Source organism: Grampus griseus (genome assembly GCF_964374135.1).
Source record: "Grampus griseus genome assembly, chromosome: 15".
In the NCBI taxonomy this organism is placed as follows: domain Eukaryota; kingdom Metazoa; phylum Chordata; class Mammalia; order Artiodactyla; family Delphinidae; genus Grampus; species Grampus griseus.
Window position 1 is genome coordinate 4,364,488 of NC_139009.1, and position 25,408 is coordinate 4,389,895.

A 25,408-nucleotide genomic window follows, 5' to 3' on the forward strand; every position below is an offset into this window, starting at 1 on the left:
CCGTGCTCCACAACAAGAGAAGCCACCGCAATGAGAAGCCCGTGCACCACAAAGAAGAGTAGCCCCCGCTCGCCACAACTAGAGAAAAGCCCACGCACAGCAATGAAAACCCAACGCAGCCAAAACATAAATAATAAATAAATTAATTTTTAAAAAAGAGAGAGATAATGGATATTCACTAAACTTCTTGTGATAATCATTTCATGATGTATCAAGTCAAATCATTATGCTGTATACTTTAAACATATACAGCTCTGTGTGTCAATTATATCTCAATAAAAATGGAAGGGAGAAGAAAGAATGATCACAGTTTTTATACATGCATCTCCACACTCCCCAACACTAAGCCTAACACTCACTTTTTTTTTTTTTTTTTTTTTTTTTTTTGCGTTATGCGGGCCTCTCACTGTTGTGGCCTCTCCTGTTGCGGAGCACAGGCTCCGGACGCGCAGGCTCAGCGGCCATGGCTCACGGGCCCAGCCGCTCCGCGGCATGTGGGATCCTCCCGGACCAGGGCACGAACCCGCGTCCCCTGCATCGGCAGGCGGACTCCCAACCACTGCGCCACCAGGGAAGCCCCTAACACTCACTTTTAATGACGCTCTCCTCGGGTAGAAATAGACCAGAACTGCTAGTCAGACTATTCAGGGGTAAGGGGAAAACTCCTTCTTGAAAGTTCTGACTAGAGAAAATGTTGAAAAATCTTTTATGGCTTCAAAAAGCACTCATTGGTTAATGGCCTCGCTTTGTTGTTTTTTTTAAAAACTTCAGAATAGAAAATTTGGGTGTGTGCGTATGGTTGTTTTTTCAGTTAAAACTCAGAAAATGTTCTTTCCTACCTCAAAGATGAGCACAAAATGCATTGTTTGTAAGAGCTTACAGACCGGGTTCAGGCAGAAGTGAAATATGAGAACTCCCTCAAATGCCTTATTATTCTAGAGAAACGGGACACACCCTCAATTATGGCAAAATAAGTACAGCCACTAATGTCATGCATGTTAATAAAACTTTTGGAGACTTCACAGGAAAGTTTATAGTGTGTTTTTTAAACCAGGGTATTTTGGTGATTGGTCAGTAATTACCAGCTCTTGGACCATGCTGAATCCATTAGCCATACCCTACATAAGCAATGCTTTTTGCATCTAGAGTAATACAAGGAGGGGAGCTGGGGTGGGGAGGTTTTAAGAGCAAGTAAACAAGGACACATAAAAGCCCCAGAATATTTCTTAATGCCAGATCTCAAATCATAAACATCAGAGGGAGGAAAATATATGCATACATATACATGTACAAAAACATATATGTAGGTATGTGTCTATAATATTTATGGCATCAGATATGCTGACCAAATCTATTGCATTATAAAGAGCACAAGAAAAAGAACTGGGCAACATTTCTATTTTTGCATCTGCTACTAGCAAATTCTCCAACCTGGGCAGGGCAGGTCTCTGGGCCTCATTTTCCAGAGCTATTAAAGAAAGAGATGGAGTTCTCTGATCACTAAGGTCTTCTTTTGAAAATGTTTCTGACCCCAGGGCTGTGTTTAGAATTCTTGAAGCAAGAAATTAGCCACTTTTCAATACTTGCTACTTTGACCTAGAAATGTTCCACGGTTTGTCCTTTGTTCTCCCATTAGAGCATACATTTAAATAAAAATGAAAGGAAAAAAAAAGAAAGGAACCACCGTTGTTTATCCAAGCACAGTTTGTGTGTAATGAAGGGAGTGATTATCTCGGCAAAAAGAACAGCTCCTCCCTCAATGTTTAAAATTAGCACTTCTCCTCCCTCTAGTGGAAATGCCATGTACTTACTCTAAACGAAATTGATTTGTTTTCATCAAACAAAACAGAGAAAAAGAGCTAGCATGACTGAGTCCTAATACGGGATCAAACAAACACAATTTGCTACAGTGTTGTCCCACACAAATGTCTTAAATATTTCACTTGTTTAAAACAATTCAAGATTAACAATGAAAGCCTGCAAAGTAGGTTTAGACCCACCCAGGGTCTGCAAATGAAATACATGGGTCCAAGTTAGATATTTTGTATTTAATTTATGCCCCCAAGAATGTTAAAATCAGTTCACTTATGAAAATTACAGTCACTAAACAGGACAAGTGAAGCAAACCCTAAGACAGGAGGGCTAAAGACAGGGCTTTGGGGCAAGAAATGTCCATTTCAATCCAGTTTACGTGTAGGTACTTATTTTATGTATCTTCTGATTCCATCTCTGTGAAACCTTTCTTGACTTCCCAGGCAAAGTAAATTGTGCCCTGACTTGTCGTAAACACCTCCTCCAGCCACAGAAAGCACGTGGACAATGGTGTGTGTGCATGTCCACCTCCCATCTGGACAGGGAGCCCCTTACAGGAAGCTTCTCACCCTCCTTGTGTTTCTCTTCCGGTTGGAGAATCGAGTGACACAGCTGGAGAGACTGTGACTTCAAAGGCACTCACATTCAATTGACTCAAAATCACTGTGCTGAAAAGTTATTTTTTCTTTAAGATAAAATCAAATAACACTGTGCAGGCTCCATTCAGCCTGCTAGCCAATCCAACCGGAGCCCTGGTTTGTCCTCTTTCCCAAGTAAAAGCTGTAATAAGATCTACACACCCTAAAGAGTGAACAAGGTAAAGGACGGTCACTAAGGAGGTCGGCTGGATGTCTGCAGCAGTAATTCAGAAGATGACAGCGTCACTCAATGCGATCACACCAATCATGTGTAGCTAATCTTCCACACCAATCATGAGCCACTGCCAGGCATCACCAGAATCTGAGGGGAGCATCCTACCTGGAAGGTGCAAATAAAACAAACAGAGCAACCTAAATGTCCATCAACAGATGAATGGATAAAGAAGATGTGGTCTGTATAGACAACGGAATATTACTCAGCCATAAGAAAGAATGAAGTAACGTCATTTGCAGCAACACAGATGCTCCTAGGCATGATCATTACTAAGGAAAGTAAGTCAGAGAAAGACAAATACCATATGATAGCACTTATATGCGGAATCTTTAAAAAATGATACGACGAACTTATTTACAGAACAGAAATAGACTCAAAGACACTGAAGACAAATTTATGGTTACTGAAGGGGAAGGGGGGAGGGATAAATCAGGAGTTTGGGATTAACAGAAACACACTACTAGATATAAAATAGATAACCAACAAGGACCTACTGTATAGCACAGGGAACTATACTCAATATCTGTAATAACCTATAGTGGAAAAGAAACTGAAAAAAGAATATATATATACACACACACATATACATATATATGACTGAATCACTTTGTTGTACACCTGAAACACTGTATATCAACTAAACATTAATTTTAAAAATTCCAAAAAAACAAATAAATAAAAATTCACCATAGAGGAAATGGAGATTTTGCATGAGGAACTTTAAACAAAGCCATCACTAAAGTCTCAGAATAGTAAGTAAAGACACTGCATCCAATAAAAAAGAGAAGATATTATTTAAAAAGAATATTTAGGGCTTCCCTGGTGGCGCAGTGGTTGGGGGTCTGCCTGCCGATGCAGGGGACACGGGTTCGTGCCCTGGTGTGGGAAGATCCCACATGCCGCAGAGCAGCTGGGCTTGTGAGCCATGGCCGCTGAGCCTGCGCTTCTGGAGCCTGTGCTCCGCAACAGGACAGACCACAACAGTGAGAGGCCCGCGTACCGAAAAAAAAAAAAAAAAAAGAATATTTAGATAACAAGAGAAAGAAAGGAAGAAAGAAAAAATGGGAGAGAGTGGATGCTTTTAGAACTTAGAAACGAGAGCAGAAATGAAAGTCTTCGTAAAAGAGTTGAAAAACAAGTTGAAAACACAAAGTTGAAAAAATATTATAAAATGTAGTAAAGGTATAAAAAGGAAATATGTGAGAGAAAAGACAAGAAAATTGGAAAACCAGTCCAATATGTCCAACATCTGAATAGCAGACAATACAGAGAGAAAAGAAAAAAAGTGAGGAGTGGAATTCGTCAAAGAAACAAGCCAAGAAAATTTCCAAGAATTCAACGACTTGAGTTACCAGACCTATCAAGGGCCCAGTGAAAATGGATGAAAACAGACCCACATCAAATTACACTGTTGTGAAATTCAGAACCCAGTGGGCAGATGGAAGATTCTATTTGCTTTCTAAGGGGAAAAAACTGAAGTGTGAGATGGTGAGGTGCGTGTCCCCCAGTTTCCTGTTTCCAGGCTTTAACACAGAGCCACAGCTCAGTGCGGGGGACATGGGGAGCATCCGTCTCCTCTGAACTAACCTGGAACAAGGTCAGGTTAAACCAGACTGGGCAGAATGATTAAGCAGAGGAGGTCTTAACATCTACTTTCTTGACTGTTCTCTGTTCCGGGACATTTGAATACGCCCTCAGAGTATGTGGTCCCCGGGGGTGGGTCCAATGCCCATGAAACTAGAGCTGGAGGGGGACTGTGGGTGGGCCTGCATGGAAGGATGACACTCAAGAGATCCCAGCACCAAGGAGACCCGAGGTCAAGTTCGACAGAAACAGCCACAAGAAACAAATTTCAATTGCCTACGTGGGCGGGGCAATCCACATCCAGTTAGAGAGAGGATAATGTGACCATAGACCCACCCTCCGCTCAGCCCCAAGGTTGCCTAAATTGACACTTTTGGCCCCAGGCAGATGCCATTCTGGGGAGAGGCCAGCATGGCCTTTGAAGACTGAGAAATCTGAGATCCTGATCTCTCTAAAAAAGAGCAGGCATCACCTAAAGGGCCTGTTAAAAGATCAAATGATATTAAGGCTTAAACCTGATAGGACTAAATATTTTTGTGTCTAGGGACCAGTTAGGCTGCTCAAGAGAAAGACCAGATTATTTATAGGCAATATAAAGGGACAGTGTTTCTTCCTAGTTGTAGATTGCAGCTGTAGGCTGAATGAGTTTCATGAAATTTCTATGCTTTTAAAGTGAGAGAAAAGGAAAAAAAAAACCTTCCTGGGGGAAAAAAAAAAAAGGCCAACATCGATTTCTGCTCTCCCTGTTCATACTAAGAAAACAAGTATATGAACAAAGCTGCATTTACAGAAGCCTGAAGATTAAATGAGTCTGCTAGTGGATATATGGGCCCATGTGAGGCATAGTGTAGTGCCTGACCTCTGCGTTCAAAATTCAAAGAAAAAGAACAGCTTGAATGTGAAACAAACCAAAGACATAAAAGACCCTGTCTCCCAGCATACCTGAAGCCATACTTCTGCTCTATGTGGAGTTTCCATTCTGAATCAGCCAAACTTGTGTTGGTTAAAAGGGTTTTAGCTATATCCTCAGTTGTTGCTGAAATTTAAATCACTGGCTATCACTGAGAGAAAAGTATTTTTGATAATTTACACCTTCTCAGGTGCATTCCGCTTAGCATTTCATTAAAAGGATTTACCCAAATGTATTTAATCAGTACATATTATACCTAAGCACACATTATGCATACACGCACACCTCGGAGATATTGCAGACTCAAATAAGTGAGTATCACAATAAAGCCAGTTACATAAATTGTTCGGTTTCCCAGGACATATAAAAGTGTGTTTATACTATGTTGTAGTTTGTTAAGTGTGCAATAGAATTCTATCTGAAAAAACAATATACAGACCTTAATTTTAAAGAGCTTTATTGCTAAAAATGTTAACCCTCATTTGAGCCTTCAGTGAGTCTAATTTTTTGCTGGTGGAGGGTCCTACCTCCACGCTGGTGTGCTGACTGATCAGGGTGGTGTTTGCTGAAGGCTGGGGTGGCTGCAGAAATTTCTTAAAATGAGACAAGAATGAAGTTTGCTGCATGGATTGACTCTTCCTTTCATGAACCATTTCTCTGTAGCATGCAATTCTGTTCAATAGCATTATACCCACAAGAGAACTCCTTTCAAGATTGGAGTCAATGCTCTCCAACGCTGTCACTGCTTTATCAGCTAAGTCCATGTAATATTCTAAATCCTTTGTTGTAGTTTCAACAGTCTTCACAGCATCTTCACCAGAAGTAGAGTCCATCTCAAAAAACCACTTTCTTTGCCCACCAATAGGAGTAGCTCTTCATCTACCCAAGTTTTACCACGAGATTGCAGAAATTCAGTCCCATCCTCAGGCCCCACTTCTAATTCTAGTTCTCTTGCTGTGTCCACCACATCCTAAGATGCTTCCCTCCCTGACGTTCTAAACCCCTCAAAGACATCCATGCAGGTTGGAACCAACTTCTTCCAGACCCCTGTGAATGTGGGTGTTTTGGCCTCTTCCCGTTACTCATGAATTCTTAATGGCATCGAGAATGGTGAGTTCTTTCCAGAAGGTTTTCAGTTTACTTTGCCCAGATCCATCAGAGAAATCACTGTCTATGGCAACTATAGCCTTATGAAATGTATTCCTTAAATAATAAGACTTGTGCTCGCTTTGGCAACACATATACTAAAATTGGAACGATACAGAGAAGATTAGCATGGCCCCTGCGCAAGGATGACACGCAAATTCGTGAAGCGTTCCATATTTTTGATGTGGCACATACACACAATGGAATATTACTCAGCCATAAAAAGAAACGAAATTGAGTTATTTGTAGTCAGGTCGATGGACCTAGAGTCAGTCATACAGAGTGAAGTAAGTCAGAAAGAGAAAAACAAATATGCTAACACATATATATGGGATCTAAAAAAAAAAAAGTGGTCATGAAGAACCTAGGGGCAAGACTGGAATAAAGAGGCAAACCTACTAGAGAATGGACTTGAGGATACAGGGAGGGGGAAGGGTAAGCTGGGACAAAGTGAGAGAGTGGCATGGACATCTATACACTACCAAATGTAAAATAGATAGCTAGTGGGAAGCAGCCACATAGCACAGGGAGATCAGCTCGGTGCTTTGTGACCACCTAGAGGGGTGGGATAGGGAGGGTGGGAGGGAGGGAGACACAAGAGGGAAGAGATATGGGGACAGATGTATATGTATAACTGATTCACTTTGTTGTAAAGCAGAAACTAACACACCATTGTAAAGCAATTATATTCCAATAAAGATATTAAAAAATAAATAAATAATAAGACTTGAAAGTCTCCTTGATCCATGGGCTGCAGAATGGATGTTGTGTTAGCAGGCATGACAACAACATTCATCTCATTGTACAGCTCCATCAGAGCTCTTTGGATAACCAGATTTACTGTCAATGAGCATAAATTTTATTTTATTTTATGTTATTTTATTTTTTTTGGCCAAGCCACGTGGCTTATGGGATCATAGTTCCCCGACCAGGGACTGAACCTGGGCCCACAGCAGTGAAAGCACCAAGTCTTAACCACTGGACTGCCAGGGAATTCCCAGCAGTAATATTTTGAAAGATTTTTCCTGAGTAGTAGATCTCAACAGTAGGCTTAAAATATTCAGTAAACAGATGATCTGTCATCCAGGCTTTGTTGTTCCATTTACAGAGCACAGGCAGAATAGATTTAGCATAATTCTTAAGGGCCCTGGGATTTTCAGAGTGGTAAATAAATATTGGCTTCAACTTCAAGTCACCAACTGCATGAGCCCCTAAAAAGAGTCAGCCTGTCCTTTGGAGTTTTGAACCCAGGCATTGACTTCTCCTCTCCAGCTATGAAAATCCCAGATGACATCTTCTTTCAATAGAAGGCTGTCTCATCTACATTGAAGAGCTGTTGTTTCATATAGCCACTGTCATTAATTATCTTAGTTAAATCTGGATAACTTGCTGCAGTTCTACATCAGCACTTGCTGCTTCACTTTGCACTTTGTTGTTATGCAGACATGGCTTCTTTCCTTAAACCTCATGAACCAACCTCTGCTAGCTTCAAAATGTTCTTCTGCAGCTTCCTCGTCTCTCTCAGCCTTCATAGAATTGAAGAGAGTTAGGGCCTTCCTCTGGATTAGGCTTTGGTTCAAGAGAATGTTGTGGCTGGTTTGATCTTCCATCCAGACCGCTCACACTGTCTCCGTAGCAGCAAGACCGCTGTTTTGCTTTCTTCTCCTTCATGTATCCACTGGAGTAGCACTTTTAATTTCCTTCAAGAACTTCTCTTTTTTTGCATTCATAACTTGGCTGTTTGGTACAAGAGGCCTAGTTTTTGACCTATCTTGGCCTTTTGACATGGCTTCCTCACTAAGCTGCATCCTTTCTAAATTTTCATTTAAAGTGAGAGACATGCAACTCTTCCTTTCACTTGAACACTTAGAGGCCACTGCAAGGTTATTAATTGGCCTGATTTCAATAATTTTGTGTCTCAGGCAATAGGGAGGCCCAAGGAAAGGGAGAGAGATGAGGGAAAGGCCAGTGAGTGGAGTAATCACATCAGACACAACATTTACTGATTAAGTTCACTGTCTTATGTGGGTGTGGTTTGTGGCATCCCAAAACAATGACAATAACCACCTCAAAGAGCACTGATTACAGATCACCAAAACAAATATAATAATAATGAAAATGTTTGACGGACTGTGAGAATTACCAAAACGTGACACAGAGACACAAAGTGAGCAAATTCTGTGGGAAAAAATGGTGCCGATGGATTTGCTCAACGCAGGGTTGCCTCCAACTTTCAATTTGTAAATAACTGTACTGTGAAGCTCAGTAAGGCAAAGGGCATCAAAACAAGGTGTATCTGTCTGCACATTATGAAGGACATTATGCAGATATGATAAAACATTTCTATGTGCATCACTGATCATTTCCTCGGTATATATTCCAAAAAGATACCAGGGTCTGAACATTTTTAAGATGCTTCACAACTGCTTCTAGAAAAGAGAGACATTTCACAGAAAGAAGAGTCAGCAAAAAGGGGGATTGTACTGTAGAAAATGGAACAAACAAAATGAGCAAAAAACCCAGACACCTGCCACTGAAAGGGGAAGCAAACGGAGAAGGTGGATATTGAGCTTTGTGCACAGAAGCTGTGTCCCCAGGTGGACACGCCCTCTAGGATGGAACTCCAGACACTTCCATACCCATTCCTTATTGACTTTTCCTAAGTGAAGGCCGTCCCCATTCTCCATCTGCATAGTGTCACCCTCATCACTCAGTCCCCAAATGCCTCACCACCATCGCTGAATACCAAGCAGGTTAAAAGGAGAGAGGGACACCCTCCCCCTGACATTCCTGATGTCCCTTCTGCTCACAGGAAGAACCTGTAAGTGGTCACTTGGCCACTCCAGCTGTAAGGCAGCCTTGGAAATGTACTCATAATTCTTGGCAGCCACGTGTCAGGCTCAAAGTTCTATTGCTGTGGAAAAGATGAAGAATAAATATTTGGGACACTAAAGGTCTATTACAGGAACAGAAACAAACCTGGTAATGAAACAAAGCCAAGCAAATGATGCCTTGTCATCGGTTTCTGGGTAGGAGGCGCTGTCTGTTCTCATACTCAGTAATCTTATACGTATTACAGTGTATAGAGAGCGCAAGTGTATGAAGAATTCTTTCTTATTGGATTAGGGAAGAAAATCCCTTTAATATCTGCAATGAGGAAGGAAGTGCACTTTCTTGAAATGACGTTTAAAACAAAACAAAAATGCCCTCCTCTTCCTCTGAAAGCACTTTGACCACAAATTCACACCTTTTCACTTCTAAAGAAGTACAAAAGCCTGTACAAAAGCCTGTACAAAAGCCTCATTGGGGGAGCCCCTTCGGAAAAACCAACACACACTGTGACAACAGCATAGGTTAGAAAATCACAGCAAGTTTATTCATTGGCAAGAGACATAAAGAAAGCATTAAATGTTTGTGTTTCTAGGCTGCCAGCATAAACTTTTCAAAGTGTTTAAAGTGAATAACACCAAGAGCATAATTAGATATCACATCTTAAAGAACCCAAACACAATTTATCAGCTTTAAAAAATATTTTCAACTGAAAGTACATCTTTACATAGGTACATATATTATGTACAAACCACCTATAGTTGTTTTGAAAAATAATATGATAGAGTTAATAGAAACTTTATAATTTAAGAGTCCATGTGATAAACCTGTTAATGCCATAAATTTAATTATTTTGGGGGAATGTCTTCTTTACACATTTCCCTAAAATAATTCACAGATTCAATCTATCTTAGAACTGGAAGGAATTTTAAGTAATCACCTGGTTCAGTCAACTCCTTAAGACAAATGAATAATCGCTATCACTTTTTAGATCAAATTACATGATGCTAAATGACTCATCCAAGGCCCCGTAACTATTAAGTTTCCTCTTTTCTCAGCTCTTTTTTTTTTTCTAGCCAAACAGATCTCAACACTGATTTCATGTGTAACCGTAAGACATTCAAGTGCAAGATAATTCACTGAGAAATCCCATTCCAGGATCCACTGTGCTTACTCAGTAAGATAAATTAAACCTGTCTGATGAAAATACACAACAAGCATTCTTGTCTTCAATTCTGATTAGTAAAGCACAGCCCCTACACTGAGGACAAACAAGACATAAACAGCAGTATAAGTACGTTGCTGGATTCGCTAAGTTTAATGCATCTACTTCAGTGCAAGACACTCATTCTATCCAAAGCCATGTTTTCAGAGGAAAGAAGAGGAAAGTAAACAAGCAGAATAGAATCCAAGGACTGTTGGTGTATTTGTATTCAGAGCATTGGCCTCTCAGGGGCTGTAAGCCTCAGACAGAAGTCAGATGCCTTCTTGGTCAGTGTCGCCCACCCACAAGATGGGTCTGTGGGAGGGTCTTCCGACAGCCGGGACACACAGACACGTTCTTCGGGAGTGGCTGGCTCTAAGAATCGGGGCTGAGCTCACAAAGACGGAGTGTGGCTAGACTGGGAGGAAACCAGCTCCGAGCACATCCCCAAGATCTCACCCGGGAGCCGGCAGTGCAGGCGCAGGAGAGGCTGGAGGAGCTTCTGTTGATCTGGAAGGTCTTCTCGGTTGCTTCTGTCCACCTCATGCTTTCTAGGGGAGACAAACCTTGGAAGGATTTGGTAGGGGTGTAGTTGAAAATCTGTTCCAAGAAAACGTTTGTTATACTTGGCAGAAAGCCATCACCGTCTCTCACTGGAATGTGACCAGTCTCAGTCCCGATGGGTCATCGGGCAGAAGTGAGAACGGTGGTTCAGGTAAAATCGAAATGTCCCACCTTCTGCCACACGACAAGCTCATGCAACTGAAATCTGGGAAAACTGCATAACCAGTCGTGGGCTTAGACGTATCAAACAACATCACATCTAGTAAAATGTGTCTCCTGGCCCAGAGGAACTACAATTAATTGCAATTATTTTGGATCTCGCTTAACACCATCTGGAGGACCCTTTCTCTTGAAGGGCTGGCATCAACCACGTGGCAGCCAGGGTTCTCCATCCGCTGGTAGGACACTTCCACCCTGGAGATAGGCAGAATGAAAAGAGTTGGCCCATTTGTTCACACGGCTCTTTACGCAAATGTTATTTTCCTACCATAATATAGACAGATTGAAGCCAGGTCCCCATCTGGTTTATCGCACTTCCGACCCCAGGCAACTCGCTTTGCATACAGGAGACATCCGATACATTTAGTTTCATAAATGAGAAATTAATAATAATATTTAATAGCTTGCATTTACTCAAAACCTTTTATCTGCCAAGCATTAGCATCCTGCATGGTCTTCTCATTTCATATTCAGAGTAACTTCAGGAGGAGAATCAATGTCATCCACCCCCATTTTGCAGAGAAAGGAGCAAAGGCTCAAAGAGGTTAACTAAGTTGCCCAATGGCAACTTCCTCCAGAGTCTGTGCCCTGAAGGATTTCACACAAGCCAGAGGTCCTTGGCATATACATTGTTTTCACTTAGGAGTCTTCTACAATCGCACTAGAATTCTACCTCTCCTTCCAGTCTTAGCTAGCCTTGGTGTGTACAGAATAGCCGGGGCTGATTTGAAACAGGAGGGAAGTGGGCAGGGCACAGCCTTTGAAAGAATGACATAGCCCGAGGACATGACATAAACTGATTAGAACCAAATGGGCCCAAGACGGCAGACAAGTCAAGTTCCACTGGACCTCAGTATACGCTCACTGTGACAAATCAGCAGGCTAAATGACACACCCACAGGCGCCATGACAGTTCCAAAGTCTACCATAAGGATCAAAAAGCGGGTGGTGGCCCAGCTCCTGGAATCCCCGCCCCCTCCTGAAATAGCTGGAATACTCCTCCCACTCATAGCCTATGAAATTACCCACCACTATAAAAACTGACGACCCCATATCCTGGTGCCTTTCTCACCTTCTGAGATGGCCCACAGTTTGACTGTGGAGTGTTTCTCTCTAAATAAATCCACTTCTTACCCATCACTCTGTCTGTCACTGAATTCTTTCTGTGATGAGACATCAAGAACCTGAGCTTCATTAAATCCTGAAACCAGGTGTGTGATCTCAGTTGGAGACTGTGGGTTTTGGCCGGGTTCGAGTCCCAGCCTCTTGGGTTCAAATCCCAATCTGAGGTGCATGGTTTCAGATTATATGACCAAAGCTCTAGAGCTTTGCAGTTAAAACAAGCACCCGGACTCAGCCATATAAAAGAACGAAATAATGCCATTTGCAGCGACATGGATGGACCTAGAGTTTGTTACACTGAGGGAAGTAAGTCAGACAGAGAAAGACAAATACCATATGATATCGCTTCTATGTGGAATCTAAAAAAAAAATGGTACAAATGAACCTACTTACAAAACAGAAATAGACTCACAGATGTAGAAAAGAAACTTATAGTTACCAGTGGGTAAGGGGTGGGAGGGATAAACTGGGAGATTGGGAGTGACATATACACACTACTATATATAAAACAGATAATTAATAAGAGCCTACAAGGGCTTCCCTGGTGGCGCAGTGGTTGAGAGCCCGCCTGCCGATGCAGGGGACACGGGTTCGTGCCCTGGTCCGCGAAGATCCCACATGCCGCGGAGCAGCTGGGACCGTGAGCCATGGCCGCTGAGCCTGTGCTCCGTAACGGGAGAGGCCACAACAGTGAGAGGCCCGCGTACCGCAAAAAAAAAAAAAAAAAAAAAAAAAAATAAGAGTCTACTGTATAGCACAGGGAACTCTACTCAATGCTCTGTAATGACCTATATGGGAACAGAATCTAAAAAAGAGTGGGTATCTGTTTATGCATAACTGATTCCGTTTGCTGTACAGCAGAAACTAACACAACATTGTAAATCAACTATACTCCAATAAAAATTATTTTTTTTTAAAAAGTGCTCAGAGTAGATGGTAAGAAGTGGAATATTTCCCACCATTATCAGTAAACAAAGGATGTCCCAGTCATCAGCGATTGCAGCCACCATGGCTGGTGAGCTGGTGAGCCCTGAGGAAACTCAGGATGGGAAAGCACAGGATACTGGCCCCAGATAACTGAGGTGCTTTCAAAGGAATGATTTCAGTGACCCCAGACTCTTCCATCTTCCCATACACAGAAAAACGCTAAATTCCTTAACTTGACTTATCTGGTTTTCTTTAGTTAACAGTAATCTTCTGACGTTCAGACTACCTGTCCTTTGTTGCAAAACTCTCATGTGTCCTAGCTCTCCTGTCACCTCCTCGGAGCAGTTCTCTCAGGGTTACTTGAGATGCTGCCTCCCGGGCTTGAAGTCCTAAAAATTCCCGCCAAATAAAACATAACTCTCAACTTTTAGGCTGTGAGTATTTTTTAGTCGACAATGGTCTGGGGCCATAGCTCTGCCTCACCACCTACCAGCTAGGAGAACATGCCACATTTCTTTCCCACCTGTGCCTCAGTTTCCTCATCTGTGAAGCGAGGACGGAAATAATGCCTTCCTTGCAAGTTTGCCGTGAAGTTGAACTGAATTAATACCAACCAGTCAATCCTTTGACATGGTTTCTCTGCACACAGCTGAGTGGTTAATTATTTATGTTATAACAGCATTAAGTTAGGATAACAGTGCTATCAGTGTTTACTTATATAAACAATTCTGTTTTGGCTTTTCAAACCAGTCCTACAGAAGTAATTTAGTCAGCGGTGAAGCAGTAAGATGGTCCGGACACTCCTGCTATTGTATTCATAGCTTTCTAATGAAAATGAAAGCACTGCCTTAAAATCAGAAAGGTCTTGAATTTAAACCCAGTTCTACTACTCAGTAGATACGCAAGTTATAGACAAATCACTTAATCTTTGAGCCTCAGTTTTATAAACTGTGAAGTACAGCTAACATTGCCCTTGCAAGGGTTACAGAGCATCAGAAGTAAAATGCCTGACACACAGTGAGCCCCTAATGGGTAAAAGTCACTGTGAGGCCGTCAGACAGTGCTTGTGACCATTCTGTTACGATGACCCAGAAAAGCGTGTTGTCTCACTCAGGTTCACGCTGGTGCTGGCACAGCCAGGACTAGAAAGACTAGGAAGGAGGTCTGATACCCAGTCAGATATCCTGTGGCTATAAAGCCACCACGCAGTGGCCCCATGGAACAATCCCATTGAAAGGAGTGAATCTAACTTGGAGGATACTGCCTCTCAGGTTTGGAAAATGGGAACCGTGTCATGTCCTCCACTTTGCCAGAGTCAGTGCAGTTTCTGGATCGTCGCCACAGCCAGGGACCCCTGCCCCTCACACGGCATCGGGATACCTACTTTTGACGAAATATGCTGTTGGCCTCCAGTTCAGCCTCCTCCTTGGTCCTCTCCATGCCCCGGCCCTCGATCCTCTGCATCCTCTCCTCGGGACTCACGGTGAGCAACAGGACCAGGTCGGGCTTGAGCAGGTCCCTGGGCCACTGGTATATAGGGTGATGGGCAGGAGGCAGGTGCTGGAGACCCCCACTTACCTCAGTGGCTATGGCGTAGGTGGCCGTGCTGTGCCAGTACCTGAGAAGGAAAGCGGTAGTGAGTTCCCCGTCCGCAGAGGAAGTCAAGGGAGCACCTGAAAACCAGCTGCTGAGGACGTTGAAACCAGAGATGGCTCTGCTGAACTTGTCCTAGTACTGTACACATTAAAGAGGTAAAAATAATCTTATTTTTTAAAGTATTTATAAAATGTAAAAATAAGTTAAAATCAACAACCACAATAAGAATCCAGTGCACACCACCCAGAGCTCCATTTACTCAGTTAAAACTGCATGTATTGTGAGACTACTCTGTTGCCTTGGCCTTGCAGGATGCTTTCTTTTGTGATGGCAGGTTGGCATGGGATGGCAGATTTGTTCGGTAGTCCACTGGTATTTAATGCTGTATCTTGGCCAAACAAAAATCTGCAGGCCCATTCAGTTCCTACAATGTTTTAAAACTGAACTTGCTGGGCTTCCCTGGTGGTGCAGTGGTTGAGAGTCCGCCTGCTGATGCAGGGGACACTGGTTCGTGCCCCGGTCCGGGAAGATCCCACATGCCACGGAGCAGCTGGGCCCGTGAGCCATGGCTGCTGAGCCTGCGCGTCCGGAGCCTGTGCTCCGCGACGGGAGAGGCCACAACAGTGAGAGGCCTGCGTAACACACACACACACACACACACACACAAAAACTGAACTTGCTGACAAGAAATGGAAACAACCTAAACATCCAACAACAGAGGAATGGATAAAGAAGATGTGGTACATATATACAATGGAATACTACTCAGCCATAAAAAAGAATGAAATAATGCCATTTGCAGCTACATGGATGCAACTAGAGATTATCATACTAAGTGAAGTAAGTCAGAAAGACAAATACCATATGATATCACTTATACGTGGAATCTAAAATATGACACAAATGAACCTGTCTATGAAACAGAAACAGACTCAAAGACACAGAGAACTGACTAGTGGTTGCCAAGGGGGTGGAGTTGGGGAGGGATGGAGTGGGAGTTTGGGATTAGCAGATGCAAACTATTATATATAGGGTGGATAAACGACAAGATTCTACTGTAGAGCAAGGGAATTATATTCAATATCCTGTGATAAACCATCATGGAAAAGAATATAAAAAAAGAATGTAAATATATATATATGTATAACTGCATCACTTTGCTGTATGGCAAAAATTAACACAACCTTGTAAATTGACTTCAATTTTTAAAATAAATAAATGAAAAATAAAAAAATTGGACTTGCTGATGAAATCTGCATTCTAGGAACCCTGGATAGGAGGCCTTTGTCTTTCCCAGCTCTCCAGTCATCCAACTGCAACTGTATGGATCAGAAAGAGAAATAAACCCAGATAAAATCTCTGAAACTCTGAATGTCCTCCCTGAGTGACAGCCGTCACTCTTGACCGGCTGATCTTAAAAAATGCTTTGAAGAGAGGAAAATCACAACCATCAAGGAAAATCAAATCAGCCCGCTCTTTCAAAAAGCCCAATGGGGCTTCGCTGGTGGCGCAGTGGTTGAGAGTCCGCCTGCCAATGCAGAGGACACGGGTTCGTGCCCCGGTCCGGGAAGATCCCACATGCTGTGGAGCGGCTGGGCTCGTGAACCATGGCCACAGAGCCTGCGCGTCCGGAGCCTGTGCTCCGCAACGGGAGGGGCCACAACAGTGAGAGATCCGCACACCGCAAAAAAAAAAAAAAAAAAAAAAAAAAGCCCAATGGCTTTCTACCACCTGCCAGAAAACATTCAGCCTCCATCTAAGACACAAGCCTCTTCCCAGTGTGGACCCAGGCACGCTCTTCCATGGGGGTCTGTCTTCACACTTTTCCTCCGGCTGGAATGAGGGTCTCAGGCAGCAAAGTGCCTCTTCTTCCTTCGACAGGTCATGCAGAGGGAGCCCCCAGCAGAATTCACTGTTTCCTCCTCTGGGCTCTCAATGTCCTTCATACTCAGCTCCACTGAAGGACTTATTCTAAATTAGAGCCAGTTGTGTACAAGTTTCCCTCTTTCATCTCCTCCATTAGAATTCATTTTTTAGTCATCTCTGTATTCCAAAATCTGACACCAGCATCTGGCACACAATAGGTATGCAAGTAACAATGTTTTTTGGATGTAGGAGTAAATGAATTAGAATTATTTTATTGATTGGCATAGTTTATTATACTCTTGCCCTGTTCATGTCATATTCCAATTTTAAGTGACGAAATGCAAAACTCCAAATCCAGTATCAAAGGACTAACACCTACAAAAACATTTATGAAACAACTATAAACATCCCAATGTCGAGAGGCACCCAAGACCCCATCCTTGTCTGTATTTTCCATTTACTGCCTGTACTGTTTTAAAATCCTAAATTCTTAATCACTTTAGATTTGAACTGCTTTTCACAGTGAAAAGGACATACTGGTCCTTTATCTAAAAAATAAATGCAGAGTGTTATCCAAGCTGGGTATTGTTTTACTCTCTGCCACCTACTTGCTTTGTGTACATTGGTTAAGTCTCAATTTCCTCTTCTGGAAAATGAAAATCATGAGAGCTTTGTTTTCCTCCCATAGTTTTTACAAAAATAGTCAAGTGCTTTTTAAAAATGTATCACACTTGAATTGGGAGATTGGGATTGACATATATACACTAATATGTATAAAATGAATAACTAATAAGAACCTGCTGTATAAAAAGATAAATAAAATAAAATTCAAAAAAGAAATGTATCACACTGTCATTATAAGGCAATATTTAATTCTTATTGGACACTAAAACTGTAAGATTTCAAATTATGATAATACAATACAGAGAATACTGAAAAGAACAAAGGTAAAAAATTAATTTGGGGGCTGATCAATTCTAATGTCATTCATTCTTCAAAGCCCTTTTCCACCTCTAAAAGCGTGGCCAGTGTAGCTGCTAGCACCTTGAATTCTGCCTGGGGCCATTCCTATGTTTCACTTACCAGACTTTTAATCACTCACAAACTTGTATTTTCACCTTCTCCACCAGATAGATCTTGTCTCCCAAGCCGAATAAACCCAAGCAGGTCCAGGTTTTCTTCTTCTTGGCAACAAAACTACAATTTGCACTGCATTTTGCACATGCTCCGTGTTCACTGAATTAAATACTTAGCTATGAATACAGAGGCTGATATCATCTAAATGTAAAAAGCCTTCTTTACTGTAGAAAAACCATCAGCAAGAATAGATTTTTTAAAGGTAATGAGGGTGATTAAGTTGCCAACCTTAACTGCAGTCACCATCAAAAATTACTCCATCTCCCTTCTTTTTTCAGCTAGATGATGGTGTTGTCTAAAATGGATTTCCTTAAAATCTTTAAACATGAACAAAACCCATCCAGACAACAAATAACTGCTCTTTTCTTCTCATCTGACAAGGTGATCTAGCATTATCTCTTTAAAGAAACAAAATTGCACACAATTCACAGACATAAAGAAGAAAAATCAGGGAAGAATGGGAGCCCTGTTCTGCAAAGCCAGAGTTCTCTCACTGACAACACTGCTGCTCATTTTAAATAATCATACCCTCTGGCCATCAATTTCAGACTCATTATTTAGTATTCTCCATTGCTGCCATCAGGGAAACCACATTAGCTCAAATAAAATGCAATTTGTTGACACATTATACATCACTTATAAAATAACGCTTTATATTTTTATAGCAATGTGCTGTTTTCAAAGCATGTCCACCTTCATCAACTCATTGGATATTCACCACAAGTCTTCTAATTTTTATTTTGTATTGGAGTATAGCTGATGAATAACGTTGTGTTAGTTTCAAGTGTACAGCATGGTGATTCAGTTATACATATATCTATTCTTTTTTCAAATTCTGGCCAGCAGGGAAGGGATAAAGAATACCATCTTTGAACAGATTAGGATGCAGAGAATAAGTGTCTACCTACATGCAGAAACCCGTGCTGCTCCAGGATTTTTGGATATCCTAGGAAGTAATGTGCCTTATGAAGTCACACTTTATTAGGAAAAGCCTAGTCTATCTCCTTGAAATAAAGAAAGACTAACTAACTAACTACATATATATATATATATATATATATATATCTCAATATGGTAAATCCAAGGACTTTAACAATAGGGTGGATCCCACAGGTAAAGAAGTCCCACAAAGGAAAGCAATGCCTTACCCTTGTCTAGGATTCCTTGTAACTTGCCAACTTTGAAATCACTATCTTGCCATCCCCAAAGTTAAGAGTACCCACTGGCATTATAGCTTAGACGACAGCAAAGGCCTTCTAACTACTTTGTACGGTTTTCATCTTCCCCACCACCACTCACCACCACACACTTTTTCTTAGGTCCAGTCACCTTTCCCCAGGCTTCCCACGCCTCAGACCACTCTGCTTCTTCGTCCCATAAATATCAAGCCCCTTGCTTTGGGGAAGGCAGATTTGAGATGTGCTCTGCCGTCCCCTTGCTTGGCGGCCTTATGAATGAACCCTTTCTCTGCTGCAAACAAGAGTCTCAGTGTTTGGCTTGGGGAACGTCGAACCTGGTTTGGTAACACACGTGGGCACCAAAGTTGTGTAAAAGAATGGTCACGGCAACAGGGACGATTCTCACAGGTGGCGTGAAGGAAGGCAGATGCAAACAGCAGTCAATGTCTAGCTGCTTGTAGAGACAGTTCAAGAACACGCAGAACTAACCTTCGGTGACGGTGACGGAGTCAGGGTCATGGTTCCCACGGGCGGGAGGATGGGTCGTGACTGGGAGGGAAGGAACTTACAGGGTGGAGTAAGGTTCTAAGTCACGACCTGGGTGCAGGATGTACTTGAACATGTTCACTTTTTAAAATTCCTTGAGATTTCCATTTATAATTAGTGCTCTTCCCTGAACACTTGTCAGGCTTCAGTGCAACTGCTCATCTTTCCAAAAATAAGTCAAATTGCAGCAAGAACAAGATGTACACTGGAGTCATGTTAAGGACGAATCCAGCTGCAACTGAAGCCCTTTGGTACTCCCCACCAACTGCATTTCTCTCTCTTTCCCAGGGGACAGCACTCTCCTAAATTTGGTGTTCAACATCCTTCCATCCCTTTTTTGGTATTATGTTTTATATTCTTTTGCATGTGTTCTACTGAATATCTTTCTGCAAGTTGATTTCTTTCATTTGAAATTATAGTTTTGTAACTTAGGCACATTGATGCATCCTATGAGAGCATATGGCTGTTCGGTGCTCCATTTCATAAATATATGCCAGTATTAATTTACCCTTTCTTCTGCTGATGCCTTTGGTTTTTCAAGTTTTTTAATATTATGAACAAAGCTGAAACAAACTGTATTTCTTCAGGAAGTGGAAGCAATCTTCTCAAATTGCTCCCCAAGACACCCTACAGGTGCCCACTCCCACCAGCACCATGTGAGTTTCTATCAATCCACATCATCTCCAACTCTGGGCTATCAGACTTTTCTAATGAGTTCTCACCAACCTGATGAGAGTAAAACGGGCTCTCATCGTCGTTTGAATTTCCATTCCTAGTAGGACTTGCCTGCCGTTCCCTTTGTCCATTTTTGTAGCACTTTTAAGCTACTTCTTATATATGAAATTTCAAAATACAACTCAGCTTCTGTCACTCCATTATACGAAACCTCCCAAAGGCCCCCCTCTGCACTCAGAATAAAATCCACACTCTTTTATCACAGCTACAGACCCTGCTGACCTGTCTCTGTCTTTTTATCCATCCAGAAAGCAGCCCCTCGTCCACGTGTTTTCCTCACGATGGCCTGTTTCTAGACCTGGAATGTGTTCGTGTCTTCCCGTCTCTACACTTTGCTTTTGCTGAACCCTCTCCCACAAAGCTTTTACTCCAGGATTTTCAGGTGTGTCTCTCTTTGGTCATTCAGAGCTCAGACCACTGGTACCCCCTCAGGCAGGCCTTCCTAAGTCACATCTAGTGGGGGGTTAGCCATCCTCCACCACACGACCTTGATCTCTCCTCTTTATAGTATTTATCACTCTCTGATATTACCTTATGTATCTATATGCTTGATCATTACCTTCTCCTTCAACAGAATGTTTGCTCCATGAAAGCAGGGCACTGCCTAGCTCCTTTACCACCGAATCCTCTAAACTGAGAACTGTCTTTGGCAAATGGTAGATGCCCAATATATGTTTGTTGAATAAGCCAATAAACAAATGAACCACAGAAAGCTTGATTTGTGAAGCAGAGACTTTTGTTAATATCCCCCATATGCTGTTTCTAGCTCTGTCACTTTGGCAAGTTACTTAACTTTTCTAAGACCTGTGCTTCTCACCAGTAATTTTAGTATCTATGTAGTAGTCGTTCCAGATGTTAGTATAGTATGTATAATGTCTTTAGCAAAATGCCAGCCAGTGGTGTAAGTGATTAAGAAATCATAGACATCATTCCTGTTATTATCATAATACACTTTGTCTTAAACACTATTGTGTACTTGCATGTATATGTACACACACACACACACACACACACACACACACTACTCATATGTTAGGAGGAAAATGCCGAATTCAACGCGTCTTCATACCCACCTGTCTACAATCACAGGCGATTTGGCAGATTCTTTAGCTATTTCAGAAGCCACGATATAATTGCCCAAAGAGTAAAAAGCTCTTCTAATGATAGTTGGTTCATCATCAAAGATTTTCCTCCACTGGCTGATGCAAGAGGGTGGTGACTTCAAGAGAACAGCCTTGAGTGAATCTGAAACTGACTGGGTCACAGTGGTTTTACCTGCAGGTCGGATACAAAATGCAGCACATCTTAACCACAGCCACGGTATCACTCCCAAAAGTGAACATTGATGTCAGAGCAAAGACATTCTTTCCCCCTGTTACCAGAAGGAGTTGATTAAATAATACAATTCTTTACAAAAAGTTGCCAATCCTTGGGAATTCAGGATTCCTGTTTGGTGTGAGAATGCTTGAAAGTAAAAAACAAATGGTCATCCCGTTTACAAACTAATGATAAACTCTGCTATCAGCTTCCAGGAACTCACTCCTCCCACCACACCTCACCTGACTCAGGAAGGAGACTCACAGGGAACCCCGTGACCCTGTGGTTCTCCCAGATCCACCCTGTCCTTGGGTATTCCCTGTGGCCCTTGGAGCCACCCTTTTCCTGCTGTCGTGTGTTGGACTAAGTGTGGGCACGACCACTGTATTCTGATGCCTATCTGGCAGCTCCAAAGGCTTCTGCCCTCCACTCCCTAGCTCTTCCACACTTTGTTTCCACAGGGGCCTCTGAACTGCCTGCAGTTCCTGGACACACCAGGCCGGTTCGGGTCCCCAGCTTCACCCTGCTGTTCCTTCTGTCTGGAGGCTCTCTCCCGCCTTCCTCACCCGACCAATTCTTGTCCTACTGAAAGCCCAGTCCAGGATCCATCCTTCCAAGGTCTCCCGGACCGTGACCGCCCCTCACCTCCCACACCGAGGCTGTACCCAGTGCCCTCCCATGTTCACCGGAGCACCTGAGGCTCCCCCCACCTTACGGGGATGGATAACGGAAGTTATCCATCTTTGTGTCCCAGGCCAGCCTTGCTCCATGCCTGGCACACGACAGAGGCTCACAGGAGGCTTATGAATTGAACCCTGTATAAAGTTTTGTGTGTCAAGAATTGTCTATTCCTACAACTCATTGCCTGTAACTAGAAGGTAATATTCTCTTACCTGTGGCATCCAGGCCTTCAATGACAATAACGGGGAACTTTCCCTTCTGGACCTGCTCTGGGCACTGGTCAACCAGGTCCAGCACAGCCCGGGCTTCAGGAATGAAGGATGTACACTGTAAAAGAATGTCCGTGCATCAGCAGCAAAGCAACGGGGCCCTGGCAGAAGCCATGTCTAATTGCTGAGAAGAAGACAGCACAATGCTAATAAGGCATGAGCTATGTTTGGCACCACGCCAAAATGTGAAGTATTTTGAACCTGAGCAAGGGCTGCCTTGCTTTATTTTGTCCCGCGTAGCTGAGGCTCAAAAAGGCCGTAACTGTCGGGACCACCCAGCCTGCAACTCTCATTGACCAGCTTCCCCCAGAGGAGGAAGGGCAGAAAAGATGTATAATTGCAAAGCAGTGTCACGTAGCGACAGTGGAACCGTGGGCCCTGTGTGTCACAAATGTGGGAAATCAGCCACAGTGTAGGCTCCAAAGAAAGCAATCAGCATCCCGTCCTTTGCTAAGCTCTTGGGGGCTCAGAAGAGTGCCAAGCACTGCAATCACCAAGCGGGCAGGGCGGCGTCTCCGGGAGATTCCAGGTTTTGAACTGTGCATGACCTCACGTGTACTCACAGCACCTCTACAGAGAGGCCCAGACATGTATTTTCTTCTTACGTGCTTACTCTGAGCCAGGCAACAGTCTAAGTGCTTTCACAGTATTAACTTGGCCCCTGTTGAAGAGAACCCTGTGAGTGTGCTACCGTTATTAACCCCATCTACGGATCAGGGAAACCAAGGCAAAGAAGAATGTTTAATAAACTTACTGAAAGTAACACAGGTAATACATGCCAGAGTTTGGATTCGAACCCAGGTCTTGCAATCTTAACCACTCGGAAATACTATCCCAAGGCTCATACAAGGTATCTAAGACCCATAGTCCAGCCTAGGGACCTGCCCAGGCTGCGCTCAGGCAGAATCTTAGCTGTCCCGCACCGAGCACCTCTTGTGGGTCAGATGCTTCCCTGTCCTAACACTGCAAGGCAGGTATTTTACAGATGAAAAGGCACAAAGCAACACGGAGTAGCCGAGTGTCTGGGTGGCAGCCAGTAAGCAAGCAGGCACCGCTTAATCTAAGTTTCTTAAAACCCCAAAGCTCACGCCCTTTCTCTACACCCCGACCTCCCTCCCGGAACAGGGTCCTCACTTCCAAGATGGCATTGCTTTCCCCCGTACCCAGCGGCACAACTCCCCCACCTCGGGCACCGCCAGCGCGGGAGCCGCACCGCTCCTGTTGGGATGTCAGTTTCCCCCATGGGGTTGGGGGTCCCTGGCGAGCAAGAATCTGGAAAGAGCCACGGTGTCTAAACAGAGGCTGGCCCACCGGCGACCTTAACCACCAGATTTGCGCTCGGGAGTAAAGCAACTCCCTGGCAAAGGGAGGTCTGGACAGGCCAGCCCCGCGGAGAGCGCACGGTGTCCACTTCCCTGGCCTGGGGGATCCACCCTGAGCGCTGGGAAGAGATCCAACTCTTACCGTCTCCAGAACGGCGCGGGCGGCCTCCCGGCGGGGGAAGACCCCGGAGCTAGGCAGGTCCAGCACCACCGGGTGCAGCGCGGGCTCCGGCACGGGCACGACAAGCTCGCGGCCCACCTGCCGCCACCCCAGGCCGTCCCGCCGTTCCCACGGGAGCTGCCACAGCCGGCAGAGCGGGTCGCCGGAGAACTCGGCCAGGCGCGGGCGCGGAGCCTCCGGGCAGGCATCCAGCAGTGCCAGCAGCGCGCTCCGGGTGTCGGGGCTGTCGCGGGGGTCGCGGAGAAGGAAGCCGTGCTGCAGGCCCCCCGCCCCGCCGCCCGGGCGGTAGCACAGCAGGCGGCGCAGCTGGCACCGCCGGAAGGGGCCGCGCCGCAGCTGGTGCAGCAAGCGCTGGTGCAGCCGGGCCGCGCGCACCCGGGCCGCGCAGCCCGCGCTCCCGGCCACCGGCACGCTCAGAGAGTAGCTGCGGCCCGGGGGGCCCAGGAGCGCGGCCACACCGGGGTCGGGGCGCGCGCCCGGGGCCTCGTCGCCCACTGCGAAATGGGCCAGGGTGCAGCCGGGCAGCTCCAGCGCGAAGCAGCGCGGGGGCGCCATGGCCCGACCGCAGGCCCCGCGCCGCAGCCCCGAGAGACGCGCGAGCAGCAGTGGGGCACGCGGGCGGCGGCCAAAGACCATGGGCGCCTCCCGGTCCCGCCCCGCGCGTCGAAATCGAAACCCGGGACTCGGCGGGCGGCGCCGCGGGGAAAAGCGAAAGTGAAGCGGCAGCGGCGGCGGCGGCGGGGGCGGTGGCGGGAAGCGGGCGGGGCCCTGGATGGGGCGCCCTCCCCGGCCTCCGCTTCCGCCTCCGCCTCGCCGCGAGGTCGCGCCGGGAGCAGGCAGCCGCCGGGAGGGGATTCCCGCAGGGGCCGGGCCGCAGGCTGCCGCCGATGGGGACCTGCGCTGCGATCGATGGGGAGCGGGCACGGGGTGCCAGGCCCCGTTTGAATAATTCCTGGGAGTGTGTGTGTGTGTGTGTGTGTGTGTGTGTGTGTGTGTGTGTCTCACCTGCGCCACCACCGGCTCTTGCTCGCTCTCTGGTACCGCCGACGCCTCACCTGGGCTCGCCTTGCGGGCCTCGCAGACGCGGCCGCTCGCGACCCCAGCCCTGCGCCCCGCCCGCGCCCGGACTCCAGGCCTGGGAGCCGCTGGAGCGTTTTCACCCCACATTGCACACGCTTTCCCCTCTTTTGGAATTAACCCCTCCTTTTGCTGACTTTCAAACTGAGAAGTGTCCCCAGACTGGCACCTCTAAGTTGACTTACGCCAAATTAAAGTCGTGTACGCAGGTCCAATGAGACAGCAGCTTGACGGCCTGGAAGCGCCTTATCAGCCAGCAGCCGGCGTCAGATGTATTGCTGCCTTTGTATAGTAAAGCAGCATGGACAAGATT

General features: G+C 44.8%; 1 protein-coding gene across 1 annotated transcript; it reads right to left on the reverse strand.

Annotated features, from left to right (window-relative positions):
* Window positions 1–9,675: 9,675 nt before the first annotated feature.
* On the reverse strand, window positions 9,676–24,654 carry CMPK2 (cytidine/uridine monophosphate kinase 2; the record flags this gene model as incomplete). The annotated part of the gene is made up of 5 exons (XM_082672568.1): window positions 9,676–11,336; window positions 14,575–14,808; window positions 21,322–21,523; window positions 22,459–22,573; window positions 23,980–24,654. 5 exons carry the CDS (start codon window positions 24,652–24,654, stop codon window positions 11,219–11,221), a joined length of 1,344 nt encoding a protein of 447 aa, XP_082528694.1. The 3' UTR covers window positions 9,676–11,218.
* Between the last annotated feature and the right edge of the window lie 754 nt (window positions 24,655–25,408).